This window comes from Bacillus rossius, chromosome 5, assembly GCF_032445375.1.
Source record: "Bacillus rossius redtenbacheri isolate Brsri chromosome 5, Brsri_v3, whole genome shotgun sequence".
NCBI lineage: Eukaryota > Metazoa > Arthropoda > Insecta > Phasmatodea > Bacillidae > Bacillus > Bacillus rossius.
In genome coordinates, this window is record NC_086333.1 from 15,206,734 (window position 1) to 15,223,422 (window position 16,689).

The following is a 16,689-nucleotide window of genomic DNA, read 5'->3' on the forward strand; positions in this document are numbered from 1 at the left end:
AGTTCTAATACCAGTTTATTGGTATACACACCAGTTTTCTCACTGCCGTGACATGTTCACGCGTTTCACATGTTTATTCTCGGACAATTCTTTTCCAGTTTCATCATCTATGGCGATTTCACCAAGTTGTTTATGGTTGTTACGTGATGTAAATAGCGGGATGGATTCAATTTTTGAGACGTAATTCGCGTGAAAGTATTGTATTGGACAAAATGGGAACTAAATGGGGCCTGAAGAATATAGTGCAAATAACGGGAAAACATAAATAACGGTAACGTATAAGGGGTTTCGCTATGTGTACATTGTAAATAAATTTGCCTATACCTATATGAACTTCTTTTTCACATTTTAAAGCAAAATATTGCAAAAAAAATTCCTCAAAAATTTAAAAAAATTTTTCTTCACATATAGGTAAAATTGCCACGACCTATATGCGAGTAAATACGGTAATGTATATATATTCCATTTCATATTCTTATAATATTACTGTTTTCCAGTCAGAGTTATGAAAAAATCAGCTGTTAGAAAATAACAGTTAATGAACAATAGCAATAGCTAAACAGAGGCATACAAATAAGCCAAATAAACATGCCAAACTACTAGTGTCAATAATTTTGCCAATTTCAATGTGCTCTCTGTAAAATGAATTCAGCCCATTAGATAATAAAAACAGTTATAAAGTTTGTGGGATAGGTAATCTTGATTATAGTCGTAAGCAAGGTTCCAGTGTACTAAATTAATAATATTGAGTCAAAATTCTGTAAATGGCTGCTTTGACATATCTTCTGTAATGCTTCTATAAAACAAATTTTTTTTTATTAAATCAGTGGGCTGAGAAGGAACATACATAAAACCCAAATCTTAGATCGTAGAGTAATTATTAATTGGCACATAAATATTAGGGCTGCTCTGAAACTTCCTTCTGCTATACCTATTTGTGACACCATAATATAATTACCAATAATACCATGATACCCCTACCGATACGATACCTGATATTACAACCAAAATTTAATATTACTGATGATACAAATTTAATAACAAATTGAAATAAATTTTTTTATAAATATGTAGGAGAATGGCATTATTTTATTTCAAAATCTAGTTCAAAGCAAGTTTACTTGATCGCTGTGCATCACTTATTTACTAGGTAAACATCTTAATTATTGTTTACTTGTAGTAAAACTAAATTTAGGTTAATAATTACTCGCCTCACAAACCTAATAAAACATATGTCACAAGATATTCCATACTCATAACATTTGTTAGTTTTTGTTGCGTAGCGCTTGAACGCACACACGAGGAGGTAACTGCAGGGGCGGAGGGGCGACGCACCGAGTGGCCCAGTGCAGGGGCGTTGACATGAGCTCCCCGCCAATGGCGTCCACCACAGCACCCTTCGAGATGAAGTAGCGCATGATCTCCAGGCGGTTGTTGATGGCCGCCCAATGCAGCAGCGTCACCGTCTCCGCATCAGGCTGGTTGACGTCGTGGCCCGCCTCCAGGAGTTCACGGCATCGTGACAACGAGCCGTACTGCAACAGCAGCTTGGCTCTGTAGCACGTTCGTCCAAAACCACCTGGCACGCTGACAAGCATCTCCAGACTGCACGGACAACTTTCAGTGACATTTTCCACAACTTTTTCATGTTCTGGTAATGAACAAATAAACAGTCAAATGTAACCAATACTTTCCACTAGTTTCACATATTTACGGCTTTAGCATAGTATATACACCTCCCAGACTATTTCATGATCAAGAAACCTTGAAAGCTTCAATCACATGGAGAAACTTTAAGTGACTTTAACCAAAAACCTAGGAAAATGTTTACTTCTTAGGAACTCTTAAGACTTTTTTGACAATTCGTAGCTTTTTTCAAACCTTAGAGATTTTGATGACCCAGGAGACATGCTACTTAAAGTGGTATCCACACCAGCCACGTCAAAATTCTTATAAGCAGCAGTTGGGATGGGCAATGGAGCTAATAGACTATCAGCCCCAAAGTGACAGCATGTTAGGTCCATCTGAGGGCCTTGCACCGGGCAGTGTGACAGAGAGGGGAGGCGGAAGGCTCATGGCAACCTCTACCCTGTTTCCAATATGCAAACAACCTGAGTCAACATTCATTAAAACTCCAACCTGGGCCTCTTGGCGAACGGTGTAAGAAAATATTATTCCTACAGTAATGTAACTGTAGTTGTTTAGTTATCCATTTCAAGTTTCAACAGTTTATTCAAACTTTAATCCTAGTAATTCCATATTATATCTCTATGATTTGCTTATAGTTATTTTTATGCCTTAAATTAAAATTATATTAATGTATATCTAATGGCAATTTTTATTTAACTTAGACATCCAATGATCGATTGTACTGTAAAATCACAAAGTCAACACATTCATTAGAAAAAAGTAACATGGTAAAACATGGTTTACGTTTGATAATTGTAAAAATTAATTTCCTAATGTGGGTCAATCTGATTGTTACAGCATTCTGTTTCTGATTATTGTAAAGTTTAAATAAATTCGTAAATAGTATATTCACACAAGCTATAAGCTCTAATTTTATTTCTTAGTTCATATGCCCTCTCACCCTTTGAAATAAGTCCTAGTGACGCCCATCCCTATAACATTTTTAACATTCTCATATAAACTTGTATGCCGGCTGGCACACCTCATATTTATTTTAGCAACAAATTTCTACACACACCATTAATCTTAGTACATCAATACAAATAATCGTTATCAAGGCTACCAATGTTGCTTGTGGAATATACGTAATACATCTTATCTTTTCATAACTTCACAACCTCTAGTGACGATGTTGATTTTAAATTAAAGGTTGGGTTACACTTAAATTACATTTACGACGTGTTCATGGATCCAGATAATCTTATAATAAGTGTACATATTTGGATACAAGGAAAAATGTTTAGTTTTGTTGTATTTGTTTATGCCATGTTGAATAGTTTTCCCTTGATACACGTGAATGCATTTTTTACGTGGCTTAAGAAAATAAAACCACATAATAAAAAATTGTGTTTTGCAACGAAAAGTAACTTGACATAGGGTAATAGTTACACGAGGTGTGTGTCAGCAGTGGCATTTCTTTGTTTTGTGAAATATGCTGTTAACATGTTTCACTTCCTCACGGGAAAAAAACCAACCTTTTTCCATAGTCGTAGGATAGGGCTTCATGACCTGGGCCAGTAGCGAACAAAAAAACTGTGCCTCGGCTTGTACGAAAATATGGTCTGTGCACAATATAGTATCTGCAGGGTTGTGTAAACCTAGCTTATTGCTGTTATATTTAGGATGGTGTACAGCACTATGTAGTAAGTAGTTGTCTGTGGTTGCATGAATATCCTAGAATCTCATAATATCAAAAGTATTTTTGATTAAGTATTTTTAAGTATTTTTGATTTATATATATATATATATATATATATATATATATATATATATATGTATGTATATATATATGCACACACATAAAACATGGCAGGTTCCATGCTGGAACCACCTCATGTGGTTGGAGACAGTGCGATGTAAACTAACACTTTATTCACGTATGTGGCAAACTGACCCACAGACAACACCACCACATGCGTGAATAAAGTGCTAGTTTACATCGCACTGTCTCCAACCACATGAGATGGTTCCAGCATGGAACCTGCCACGTTTCCCTGCCATGGTTTATGTATTCGTCTATAAGAGACCTTAAACCCCCTAGTGTTATGTGCAAAATTGAGCCTTATACAGTCACCAAACAAAAACAAGTTAGTATAGCAAATCTTAAGAAACAGGTTCTAAATTGTATAGCATTTTACACTTTGAAAAAATATGCGCTACCATCACTGATGATGTGTTGTATCACCAGTTACAAGCAATTGTCACAAGCTGCCATGTATAACCTTGCTTCTCAGATGGTCAGCATATATATACGGAAAGAGTAAAAAAAACAAAACCCGAGAGACTTATCATTTTTCACTAGTAATTTGTGGCGCTGACCTCGAATAATATATTATATATATAATTTTTTGTCAATTAATTTATCTTTTTATACATCAGAAAAAAATTTTCATTAGCAAAATAATTAAAAGAAATTGAATTTAAATAAAAAAAATCATCTATATTAAATTTAAGTGTTTGTTGTATTCATCAATTTTCAACGGGCACCTAATTCGCCTTACAACTTCCTAGTTTGTATAAGAGATATTTTTTCAGAAAGTCAATCTTTTAGTATTGGTTAGCTTCATTATTACTCTTTTTAATGAGTAGTTTAACTATACGAGGGGAGACCCAAAAAAACAGGACTAAGCACGCTGCCATTCATAGAGTAGTAGTGCGTTCACCCAATAGATGGGGTTAGTAGATAGATACCTTCACTAATCAGCTGCACAGACAGCTTCAGTTTGTAGGTTAATGTTTGATCGTAGAGTTGTTTTTCTCTTACTGTTCTCGTGTTCCGCCTGTGATGTTGTTATGGAAGATTTAAAAGAATGAAGAGAGCGTTTAAAATTTTGTTTCCTGCTTGAAAAATCTGCAACGGAAGCTTACTAAATGCTTCAACAGGCTTTCATGGAGGAAAATGGTGAGATGAGTGTTTGAGACCATGCTCGTTCTGGGTGCCCTTCAACATCTCAAAATGATGAAACGTTGAAAAAATCCACCAAAAATCAACGAGGACCGTTGTTTCACAATTGATGAAATTTCAGAAGAGGGAGAAGTGAGTTGGAGCTTGTGCCAGCGTATTTTGACATAAGATTTGCAAATGAGTCATGTTGCTGCTAAATTTGTTCGCCTTCTCAAACAGGATCAAAATAAAATGTTATTGAATTTGACCCAAGAATTGAAAAACGAGACTGATCCAAACTTTTTAATCAAAGTTATTACAGGTGATGAGAGTTGGTGTTACGGGTATGACCCAGAAACAAAGAAAGCGTCAAGCCAGTGGAAGACTCCCAACTCCCACAGACCAAAAAAAGCAAGACAAGTGAGGTCGAATGTTAAGATGATGATTATTTTCTTTTATATGTTCGCGGAATGGTGCACCAGGAATTTGTTCCCCTGGCCAGAATGTTAACCAACACTTTTATTTGGAGGTTTTAAGATGTGTTTGCGAAAGGATGTGCGGAGGAAAAGCTCAGAACTTTGGTGATCAGGTACTGGTTCTTTCTATCACGACAACGCCCCCGCACACACGGCCTTATGAGTGAACCACCATTTGGCCTCTCAGGGATGGTCTGTCACTCCCCACCCTCCGTATTTACCAGACCCAGCCCCGTGCGTTTTTTTCCTCTTCCCAATGAAGAAAAATCTAAAAGGGAAGCATTTTGATAATGTGTAGGTGGTAAAAACAACTTTGCAAAGGGCACTGGAGGATATCAAAGTTGAAGAGTTCCAGAGGTGCTTCAAACAGTGGGAAAAAAGACTTGACAAGTGCATCGCATCTAATGGAGAGTACTTTGAAGGTGACTGAAGAATTTTGTAAAAAAGGTAATAAATAAATTTTTAGGACAAAAATTTGTTGTTTTTTTTTTGTTCCCTCCTCGTATGCATTTATACTTCAAATAAAATTAATTAATGGTCAAAAATGTACAAATACAAGTGTTTTTAATATTTATATGTGTAGGTCCACAATTGAACAAACACAATGAAACAAAAGATTAAATTTAAAAAGTACTTGCACATTCCAAAAAGTAATGGTAAAGTTTCCATTTGCAAGATTAAAAAAGCAAAGTTAAAAAGATTGAAGAATGTACAGTATTTCTTACATTTCAAAATGATGACAAGTCTAAACTCACAATCGTATAAAACAATAAAATAAAAACTTGTGATAAGTAGGTAACAAAATCATCATTCACAACATTTTAAGACTGTTGCTTGGTAATTGAAGAGATTTCATCTTCTAATAGTTAAGCTTCCTTCTGAGACTCTTCTAAAAATTTTTGTTTCTTTACTTGAAATGCTTGAACCTTTTTGCGATTACAGCTAGGCTATAATCACAGCACGCCATGAAAGTTACAAGAATTTTTCATCTATTGCTCACATGAATTAGTCAAATACACAATAGTAACTGTCTCAATGTACATCACAGCAAGATCAGTGCCTATTAATCACAATATATACTAAGGTCTATTGTGGTTTGTTAAGTACAGTCTTGTCTGTCATGTTTGTGAAGTAACAGAGTTAAAAATTACAGTAAAAAACATGTTTTCTTAAAAAAACTGAAACATTTATATTTTAACAGCATGGGAAAAAGTGTGTTGTTTCATGAGTATGTATTGTAATTCCAGAAATATTTTTGTTTTCCCTGATTTTTTGTTGACTTTTCCAGTGTACATGGACTTTCCAGACATTTCCAGGTTTTCCAGGTTTTCCCTGACCGTAGCAATCCTGTGGTGGTTTATGTGGCTGGTTTTTTTATTGGTGGTTGTAGTTGAAATTGAGGTTGTGGTACATGATGTGGTTATGGTGGTTGTGGTTTTTTTTGTTAAGGTGGTAATTGTGATGGTTGTGGTAGTGAATTATGGTTAATGTGGTTGTTATAGTTGTGGTTGTGGTTGAGGTGTTTGCGAATGGTATGTACATTGTGTTAGTTTAGGTGATGGTGGTGGTTGTGTATGTGAGACTGTGGAAGTGGTTGGAATGGTTATGGTTTATGTGTTTGTTGTGATTGTAATTGTGTTGGTGGTTGTGTTACTAGTAGTGGCTGTGGAAGTGATTGTGTAAATGGTTATGGTGGTAGTAGTGTGGTTGTGGCAGTTGTAGAAGTTGTGATTGTGGTTATGGTTGTGATAGTGATGGTGGTTTTGGTGGTGGTAGTGGTGGTTAAGGATTTTTCGTGGTGGTATGGTGGTAGTGGTAGTTGTTATAGTGGTGGTTATGATAATAGTGGGTGTCAGTTGTGTAGGTGGTGGTTATAGTGGTTTTTGTGGTTATGATAATGGTTGTGGTTGTTGTGACTGCAGTGGTGTTAGTGATGGTGGATGTGGTGTTAGTGGTGGTGGCATTAATTGCCAGTTTTGGTGGTTGTTGTGTTGGTGGTGATTGAGGTGGTGGTAGGGGTTGAGGTGGATGTGGTGGCTATTGTTGTTGTGATGGTAGTGGTGGTAATATTTTCAGTTGTGGTTGCAGTTGTGTTGGTGGTGGTGGTAATGGTGGTAGTAGATGGGGTGTTAATGGTGGTGGTTAAATTAGTGGTAGTTATGTTGGTAGTGGTTGTGTTGTGGTGGTTGTTTTGGTGGTGGTTGTTGGTGGTGGTGATTGTGTTGGTGTAGTAGTTATGATTTTTGATGGGGTTATGGTGGTAATTATAGTAGTTGTATTTGTCATTATAAAGGTTGTAGAAGTTGTGATGATTGTATTTGTGGTTATGTTGGTTGTGGTAGTTGTGGTTGTATTTGTGGTAATGTTGGTTGTGGTAATTGTGGTGGTTGTAGTTGAGGTGGTTAATGTATATATGGTTGTGATTATTATGGTGGTAGATGTAGTAGTGATGGATGTAATGGTTTTAATGGTTGATGTGGTTGTGACTGTTGGGGTGGTGGTATGGTAATGGTTGTAGTATAGGAAGTGTGTTAGTGGTAGTTGTGTTTTTTTGCTGGAGGGTTGGTGGTGGTCATGGTTGTGGTAGTTATTGAGAAGTGTAGTATGGTTGCATTTATTTTGTTTTTATTTGTGTTGGTTGTGGTTTTGGTGGTAGTATTGGTGGTAGTGGTACAGGTAGTGATAGAAATTATGGTTGTGGTGGTTGTGGTGGTGGTTCTGGTGGTGGTTGAGGCATTATGTTGGTGATATGGTGGTTGTAATTGCAATGGAGTATGTGGTGATGGTTGTGGTGGCTGTGATTTGTTATGGTTGAGGTTGTTTTGGAAGTGTTTGTGGTTATTGTGGTGGTGGTTATTGTTGTGGTTATGGTAGTGGTAATGGTGGATTTGATTACTGTAGTAGTTGTAGTGAATATGATATTAAGATGATTGTGGTGGTAGTGGTGATGCTGGTTTGGTTGTAGTGGTTATGGTGATGTATATGTTAATTTTGGTGGTTATAGGTTTTGTGGTGATTGTAATGGTTGCTGTAGTGGTAGTAGTGGTGGTTTAGGTTGTTTTGGTTGTAGCAATTGTGTTTATGGTTGTGGTAGATGTTATGGTTATGGGTATTGTCATCATTTTAGTGGTGGTGGTTGTGGTGAAGATGGTAGTTGTGGCAGTGTTTGTAGTAAATAAGGTGGGTGTTTTTATGTAGTAGAAATAGTTGTAGTTGAGGTGATGGTTTAGGTTTTGGTTGGTTGTGGTGGTGGTAAGGGTGTGTTGGTTTTAGTACTTGTGGATATGGTGTTTGTTGTGGTGGTTGTGTAGTTTTGGTGGTATCTGTGGTAATGGTTGTAATTTTGGTGGTGTTGGTATTTTTGGTAAAGGTGGTGGATGGTGATTGTAGTGTTGGTGTTGGTATTTTTGGTAAAGGTGGTGGATGGTGATTGTAGTGTTGGTGGTGGTTGTTTCGGTTATGGTGGTGGTTGTAGTAGTGGTAATGGTAGTATTTGTAATTTTATGGTTATGGTGATTATAGTGGTGGTGGTTGTGGTACTTGGGGTTGTGGTGGACTGGGTGTGGTAGTAGTTGTTGGTGTGGTAGTAGTTGTTTTTGTGGTGGTATGTATTGCTGGTTTTGGTCATTGCGTTGACTATGGTGGTTGTGGTTGTGTTGGTGGTAAGAATTGTGTTTGTAGTTTTGGTTTTGGTGATGGTTATGGTGGTAGTATTTGTGGTGTTTGTGGTTGTTGTGGTAGTGGTTTTAGTAATTGTGCTAGTGATTGTAATGGAGGTTGTGATATGGTTATTGTGGTGTTGGTGTTTAAGTGGTGGTTATTGTGGTGTTGGTGTTTAAGTGGTGGTTATAGTTGTGGAGTTTTCGGTAGTTGTTTGTTGTGGTTGTGATAGTTGTAGTATTTGTGGTAGTGATTGTGGTGGTAGTGATTGTGGTGGTGGATGTGATGGTTGTTGTGATTGTGGTGGTTTTTTAGGGGTGGTGGTTTTTTAGGAGTGGTGGTTTTTTAGGGGTGGTGGTTTTTGAAGGGGTGGTGGTCATTACTGGGTTATAGGTGGTTGAGGGGATGGTGGTGGTTATGTTTGTGGTGGTTGTGATTTTTGCTGCTGTGGTGGTGGTACAGATTGTGGTGGTATTAATTGTGATGTTATTGATTGTGGTGGTGTGACCGTAATGTTGTGGTTATGGTGGTATGGTTGTGGTTGATGTGATAGTCAAGGTGGTGTTTGTGGTGGTGGTACTAATTGTGGTGGTATTTATTGTGGTGGTGTAACTGTGATGTTTTTATGGTGGTATGGTTGTGGTTGATCTGATAGTCATGGTGGTGTTTGTGGTGGTTATTGTTGTGGTAGTTGTGGTTGTGATTGTTGAGTTGTTGGTTATTATGGTGGTAGTAGTTGTGGTGGTGGTTGTGGTTTTGGTGGTGATTGTGATAATGTTGGTGTTTGTGCTGGTATTTGTGGTAATGGTTATAGTGTTAGATATGATTGTGGTGGGAGATATGGTTATGGTGGTAGATATGGTTGTAGATGTGGTTGTGGTGGTAGATAAAATTGTAGATGTGGTTGTGGTGTGTATGTTGTTTTGGTAGTGGTTGTGGTGTGTACATTGTTTTGGTGGTGGTGGTGGTGGTGGTGTTGGTGGTTGAGGTTTGTGGTCATTGTGGTTGAGGATGTGGTTGTGGGAGTGGTTTATGTTTTGGTGGTTGTGGTTGCAGGTTTTATGGAGTGGTGGTGGTGTTTTTTTTTTTTGAGGGGGGGGGGGGGGTGGTTCGTTGTGTTGGTTGTTATGTTTGGGGTGACCAAGGAATACTTCATGTTCCTAAATTCATCTTCCTAGTCTACCTGTATTGACCACGGAACTATTTCTTATGTTCTATTAACAACACCATGTTTCACTTACGACCTAGCCTAACCTTACAATCAAATTTAAATAACTTATTACATCTACAGTAACTACAGTTCCTAACAAAACTTTATTTTTAAATGTTTGGAGTCTATTTTTTTCTTTAATTCATTTTAATTTTGGTTATCTCTACTTTTGACACCAAATGTTATGTGTGGGAAAACAGGTTCTAAAAACAGACCAATTATTTACTGGATTATTATTATTTTTTAACTACTATTTACACTATTAGTTATATTTAAATATTTTAAATGTCTGTCCAAAATTAATCACTCCCACTGGAGCTAGGCTCGACAGTGACTCTTACTGCACACCTTGTCCTAACACACTGCCTCACAGTCACAGAAAATTCGCTCCCCGATGCACCAGCCTCTGATAGTCGTACGCTTTCGCTCACCAAGGGGTCTCTCACCCCCTTCACTTCAATACCTCGGAGGCTGGCATGATGGTTATTGTACTACTCAGCCACCTTCTGGAATGGTTCACCCCATTCCTTGAAGTGTCGCGTCATCAGGGCCAACTTGACACTAGAAGCTCCAAGAATAATGGCGTCCTTGTTACGCCACTTCACATAGGTGGGGCTGAACCCTCCTCAGCCACAGACAGTACTCCAGAGGAGGGGGGTAACAAAGCACCATTGCTAAGTGGATTAAATATACAACAGTAATAGACCGTGGTTCACCTGCAAGAGAGCGTGCGGGCTGGGTGACAAACTCGCGTCTATTATTCTTGTAACACTATGTTACCAACAATAATGTGCGGAATATATGACTTTAATTATATTTTTTATCTGCTGACTAAATAATCTTATATGTTAAAGCTGTAGGTAAACAAAGATTTTCTTATTTTTGGTGAAATACAGTTCAACTACTAAAGAAGAGAGAATTGTCTACAAGAATGAATTATAGTTCAAATTGAAATTGATTTATGTTCCCACATTTCCAGTATAAAAACTTGTGTGCTGCATTCTGTGATTGACGTCAAGTCTCATGCAATCATGGACAAAACATTTCTGGACAAGATAATTCAACTATTTGTGCTTCAAGAAAAGGAATAAGAAACTGTGCTTGTCGTTCCAGAGTTCCAGAAATTACTCATTTGACTTCCTGCAGACTATAATATTTACTGTAAAGACTATAGCACACCCAGCAGACTAGATGTTAAGAAGGATGCTCAACTATTTGGAAAAGGGTTTGACTGAAATATGGTATGTGACTTTAAATGTGTAGTGTATTGATGTTATTAGATGCTTAGTGTCATATTGGGTATTTTGCTTGCATATATTGAATCAATATATAATTTTTAATAATATTCCTCTCATTTATGAGCCCATAATCAATTAATTGTGATGATAAATGCTTTCTTCATCTGATAATATTTGTATATTTTAAGATCTCAGAAGTCATAACATAGATTGAGAGTTTTCTTTAATTTATTTTGCTTGACTATTCGTAATTTGGAAAAAAGATCATGATATTAATAATTATTTAGTTTTCTTGCTTTTGGAACATATCAGTAAATAAAATTAATTGCTTGAGATATTTGCAGAATTTAACAGAATAATTTACTTAACGTATCAAAGTTTATGCTTGAATTTCTACTACTAAGATTAAAAATTGTCTTTTTTCATGACTGAATTACCACTATGATTAAAAATTGTCTTTTTTCATGACTGAATTACCACTATGATTAAAAAGCGATTTTTTCCAATGACATACCAGTTAAAACAAACAGTTAATCAATTGGACTTTAACTACTAAAACATATATTTGTGTGTAACTTTAAAGTGTTATTTATATTAATTCAGAGACATAACATAAATCATTCATTAGGTATAAGTAGATTATTGTTTCTTGAATTCATAAAGTTAACCTGGCACCCAAAAATTCATATTTTTATTCTAGTTCTTTCTTGTATTATAAATACTATCAGTCTCAACGAAGAGTGTATGCTTACATGAATTTAGTCTGTAAAGTTTATTGTCAAGCATACCTGAGGTTGGATTCAACACAAATTTAATGACATATAACTTATGTACACTAAATAAATTCTTAAATGCATACAGATTTATTATTGCCTCCGATGTGAGGTTTTAAAAAACCTATAACAAATTTATTTTGCACATCCAATAAGGAGCTGTATCTATCACAAATTAATTTTATATACCTTTAAATGCCTACTTAAAAACAACAATGTAGTCATTTTTAACTATAACATTTGAAGTAAACAAAACAGTAAGGAGCAATTCTGGAACTCACTCACCTGAGTGGCTTTGACTATGTCGAAGCTACTGCAGGCATACTCTGATGCCGTGGTGACCGGCTCCTGAAAGACGGTGTTGGTCTCTCCTGAATCTGCATGATGGCAGAGAGTCGAAGACTTGCAGCCATCCTGGCAACACCAACGCTCACTGCAATCTCATGGACATGAACACCCTATTGTTCCAGGAGTGACTGAGCACTACAGCTCGAGGTAGGGCTCTCCCCACTCAGTCTGGATAGGCAGGATTTATATTGTAGCAATCATTCAAGTAACATTTTAACTTACGATGCATGCGCAAGGTATGATCAGGGCCAGCCCTAGGCGTAAGCTAATTGTAAGGGGTGGGGCCGAAGGTGCCTACCGCAGCCTCGACATACAGATCCAAGAAGCACAGTTAAAGCAAGACAGCATAACTAAGTTAAATCATGTGCACAATTAAAACTCAAAATACAACATAAAACATCATTCAAATGTATTGGGTATAGTTATAATTAGTTCACTATTTTAAGTAAAAAAAAAGTGCCAACTTTACATTTTAAATGCAGACGGTGACGCTCTACTGGATAAAATGAATTGGTCTTGACTTTGATTTGTGTGTGGGATTGAACTTGTTCACAACAGGTGACAGAATTTGTTCAATTTGTAGAAAATTAATTGTAATTAAAGAACATCATTTTTTTAGGTTTTGTTACTTAACACATATTCTACAGGTGAAGGTTTCACAGAAGTTTTACTCAATGAGCTACCTACATGGAACATTAGGGACATGATAATGGCTCAATCATGAAAGAAAAGCATGTCAGATTTTAGAAAAGGTACTTTATTTGAATTCTCTGGCATTTTTGTGTCATGTGGAAACCACTCAAACTAGTGGTTTACAATGTCACCCTGTCTTGCCCTAATGCAGTTGACTGTTTAAGTATTATTCAAGAAATGTTTAACTTTTTTCCGGGTTCAACTCACACATGGAATACTTTGGTGGGAGAGTACGATCAAAGCCTTATTGCCTCTCAGATATAGTCAGGGAATATAGGATTCTGTGTATGAAGCCTCTCGAAACCAGAAACTCAATGCATTTGGTAAAACATCGCAAAAAAATAAAAACCAACAACTGCTAAGTTTTAAGTTCCTGTGTTGCTTAGTAACTTGGAATGAGATCCTGTTTAAAATAAATGTGGTGAGTAAGGCCTTGCAAAAAAAATCACATCTTAATTGAAAAGCTCAAAGAATCTCGTTAATAGTGTACAAAGATTTCTAGAAAAGATGAGATCTGATAAAGGCCTTAATATCCTCATCAGAGATGCATAAGAACTTTCAGAAAAAAATCAGTATTGCTGCTGAGGTTGGCAATGAAAACAAAAGTGCAATTCTCCTATAAGAGTGAGATGAGCCTGTTTAGGCTGATAGAACATTCATTGTTCAAAGTGACTTACTTCTTTGTCATATTTGGCACAGCAATATCTTTGCTTAAAGATAGGTTTAAACTCATGGAAAATCACAGCAAAAATTTAACATTTCTTAATAACATTGGAAATCCAGAGACATGGGATAGGAAGGAGTTTAAGTATGCATGTACACATCTTCACAGTGATGTGAGTGATGTAGAAGAAAGTGATATAAACTGAGTTGAACTGTTTGATGAGCTACAAATTTTTGTATCAATGCTACCCTCTGAAAGCTTTCCATCTAACGCTTTGTCATTACGTAGCTTTGTCATCGTATAAATTCCTATGAATGAAATGTGTGTGAACAGATTCTTGTTGTAAGTTAAGAGTTAAAAAAAATTCCTTATCGGCACAGCCTAAAGGCGCAGGAAGATTTTGATGATTCTATTTCTTTACATTAGAACAAAAAGGGATTTTTATATCCTTAAACCCATATTTTTTTCTTCCCCTTGCAGTAATGGTTGCTACAAAAATATTTTAATCTAATCTTGAACATAATATGTAAAAGGTATGAAATAAAAACAAAGGAATTTAATAGCGTCATGGTACAAAATTTTGAATTATTTTTCTATCCTTCTCAACACCAAGCATCTTATCAAACATTGTTTTAGACAAAGTTTTGGAAAATAATTATGATATTTACAAACAATTTAAACAGATTTGATAATGTTTTTCGAACACATGCAGTTATGGCTGGTCATATTAAAAATTTATTTAGAAAACATTTTTTGGCCTTAGGTACTCCGAGCTATCATACGTTAAAACGGATGCGATATTATTCATATTATGAGAGTTATTGCGATTCTTGTTTTTCAAAAAATCTTCCCCATTTCGACCCAATTGTTCGGATTTTTCCCATAACTTACTCGACCGAGAATTTCCATTACCGTATTTTATTTATCATTTTGGACATGACTTGTCCAAAAATACGGCATTTATCGGGCCCATGAAAATGTGATATATATGGGATTTTTATAATATAAAAGAAAACTATAAGAAATTTTCGTCTACAATAGGTCGTTTTTATTTGAAATTTACATAAAAGTGGCATTATTACAAATTTATATGTGTAATTGTATAAAATATTATAAATTATGATATGATTTCTTAAAATGCTTCTTGTTCGATCCAAATTACAAAGACACACATCTCCTGAAATTCGTAATGTGTTAGAAATTTGGCAACAGCGCGCGCCATTGCGTGTACTGCAATCTTAGAGTGGGACGGGCTATAGTATATCATCAGTAAATTTTATGCAAATGCAAGTAAGTTAAATTTTTAAACCAGTATCATATTTTTTTTATACAAGTAGTGTGTACATGATTACTGATAACCCTGATGTTAAAGTTAAAATATAACTAAAACTCTATTTCTAATGCCTTCATTACAAAATGTTTCCAGTACTCCACGGGCACACTTGAAAAGGGTGTAGAGGGGGGAGACACATGCTGCTGTTAGGCACAGGGTGTGCGAGGCGGAAACTGCAGACACTGCTGGAACAGGTGACACAGCAGGGAACTCCAGGCGAAGCGAGGGTGTCAGAACGGGACACTATGGGTGCAGGAACGGCATGGCAGGACTGCCGTTCAGTCCACAGTGTTAGCACGACTGCTATCAAGTCTGTCGCTGGCATGCCGAGAGGTAGTCAAGAGAAAATATGTCAGGACAGACAACCTGGAGGAAATTAAATTGTAGTTCCACAAAATATTAAATAACCTTTAAGTATAGCCCACATAAAATAATAAAATACTATAAAACCATAAAATAAAAGTAAAAAAAATAACTATTTGATTATTACTTAACAATAATTATTTTAGTCAATTGGGCTGTAAATTTTAATTGCATAGTTGAACTACCATATTAAATATGCAGGCAAACACCAGGTCAAAGACTGAATGCAATAGATATAGTCGGACCACATGACATGCTTGCAGTGTGTTGGAAATAGAGGCGATCTTCATTCTATAATGTTTTGGGGGAGTTTCCCTTTCCTTTTAACTCTACGAAACTCAATAGTCAGTTAGGTCAGTTGGTCTCCAAGGGGTGGGTGAGGGTACAAGAATCTGCCCCCCTCCCCCCTAGTATTGGTTCCTGTAGAAATATATCTTATTTACATTTATCTTATTGATTTAAATATTTAAGTAATGTAACATTTTGTAATATGATTCCTTGGGTTTTATTTTTCTGAGTAATTTTAGAGTGTTTCATTCAATCCTTAATCATAATGATTTAGTCTGTTAAATATACAGCGTAAAATTCTAATTTCCTTATCCAGGCCAAGTTAAATATGTTCATAACACATTATAAAATTTGTTTTGAGTAAGTGGAGTCAACACAAAAAAAATTATGATATTTAAACTTAACAAAAATACATGTGCACTTAATATTATTATTGCCATTAATACACATCTAAAAATTTGTTAGATAACAGAAAATAACATTTATTGGGTCATTCCATATCAAATCAACACAGGGTATAAACCTGACCACATTAGAATTTGATAAAATTTGGTGTAAAGGTTGTACTCATAGAGATTAATAAAAATGCCAATATTTTTTTTTCAAACATCTCAAACGGTTTCAAAATTACGACTATGTAAAGTTTCCCCAAATCCGCCCAAAAAAAATGGTACTGACATATTTTGAGATCACCATAGTATTTCTCCTAATTGAGCTAGAGAGATGGGAGTGGTGTCATTTTACTCAGTTTTAAATGCTCTTTATTTTGATGTACAACACAACATACTTTGTTATAAAACGAGTTTATGAGAAATTAAATTCAAAATTTTGATTTTTAATTTTCTCAAAAAATTAATTTTTGAAAATTTTTTTAAAATTTCTATAAATAGTTTATACTTTTGGTAAGTGATTCTCAAAATTTCAAAGTGAGAGGCTAATGGGTTCATAGTTAAATAATAATTTTTAAAAAAAAGGTGTTTTATAAGTTTTTGTTTCAGTTAATACTATGTACACTAACTTTACTTTTTTTATGATGGTGATTATTACCATAATTCATTATGTACTTAGGA

At 35.7% G+C, this 16,689-nt stretch overlaps 1 protein-coding gene across 4 annotated transcripts in view; it reads right to left on the reverse strand.

Annotated features, from left to right (window-relative positions):
• LOC134531606 (palmitoyltransferase Hip14) overlaps positions 1-16,689 on the reverse strand; it is a 203,379-nt gene that overhangs the window by 169,059 nt on the left and 17,631 nt on the right. For all 4 annotated transcript variants that reach the window (XM_063367350.1, XM_063367349.1, XM_063367352.1 and 1 more), the window contains exons 2-3: positions 12,216-12,344; positions 1,336-1,535 (exon numbers count right to left, since the gene is read on the reverse strand). In XM_063367350.1, the coding sequence (XP_063223420.1) occupies positions 1,336-1,535; positions 12,216-12,344 (329 nt within the window). The remainder of the gene's footprint in view (positions 1-1,335; positions 1,536-12,215; positions 12,345-16,689) is intronic.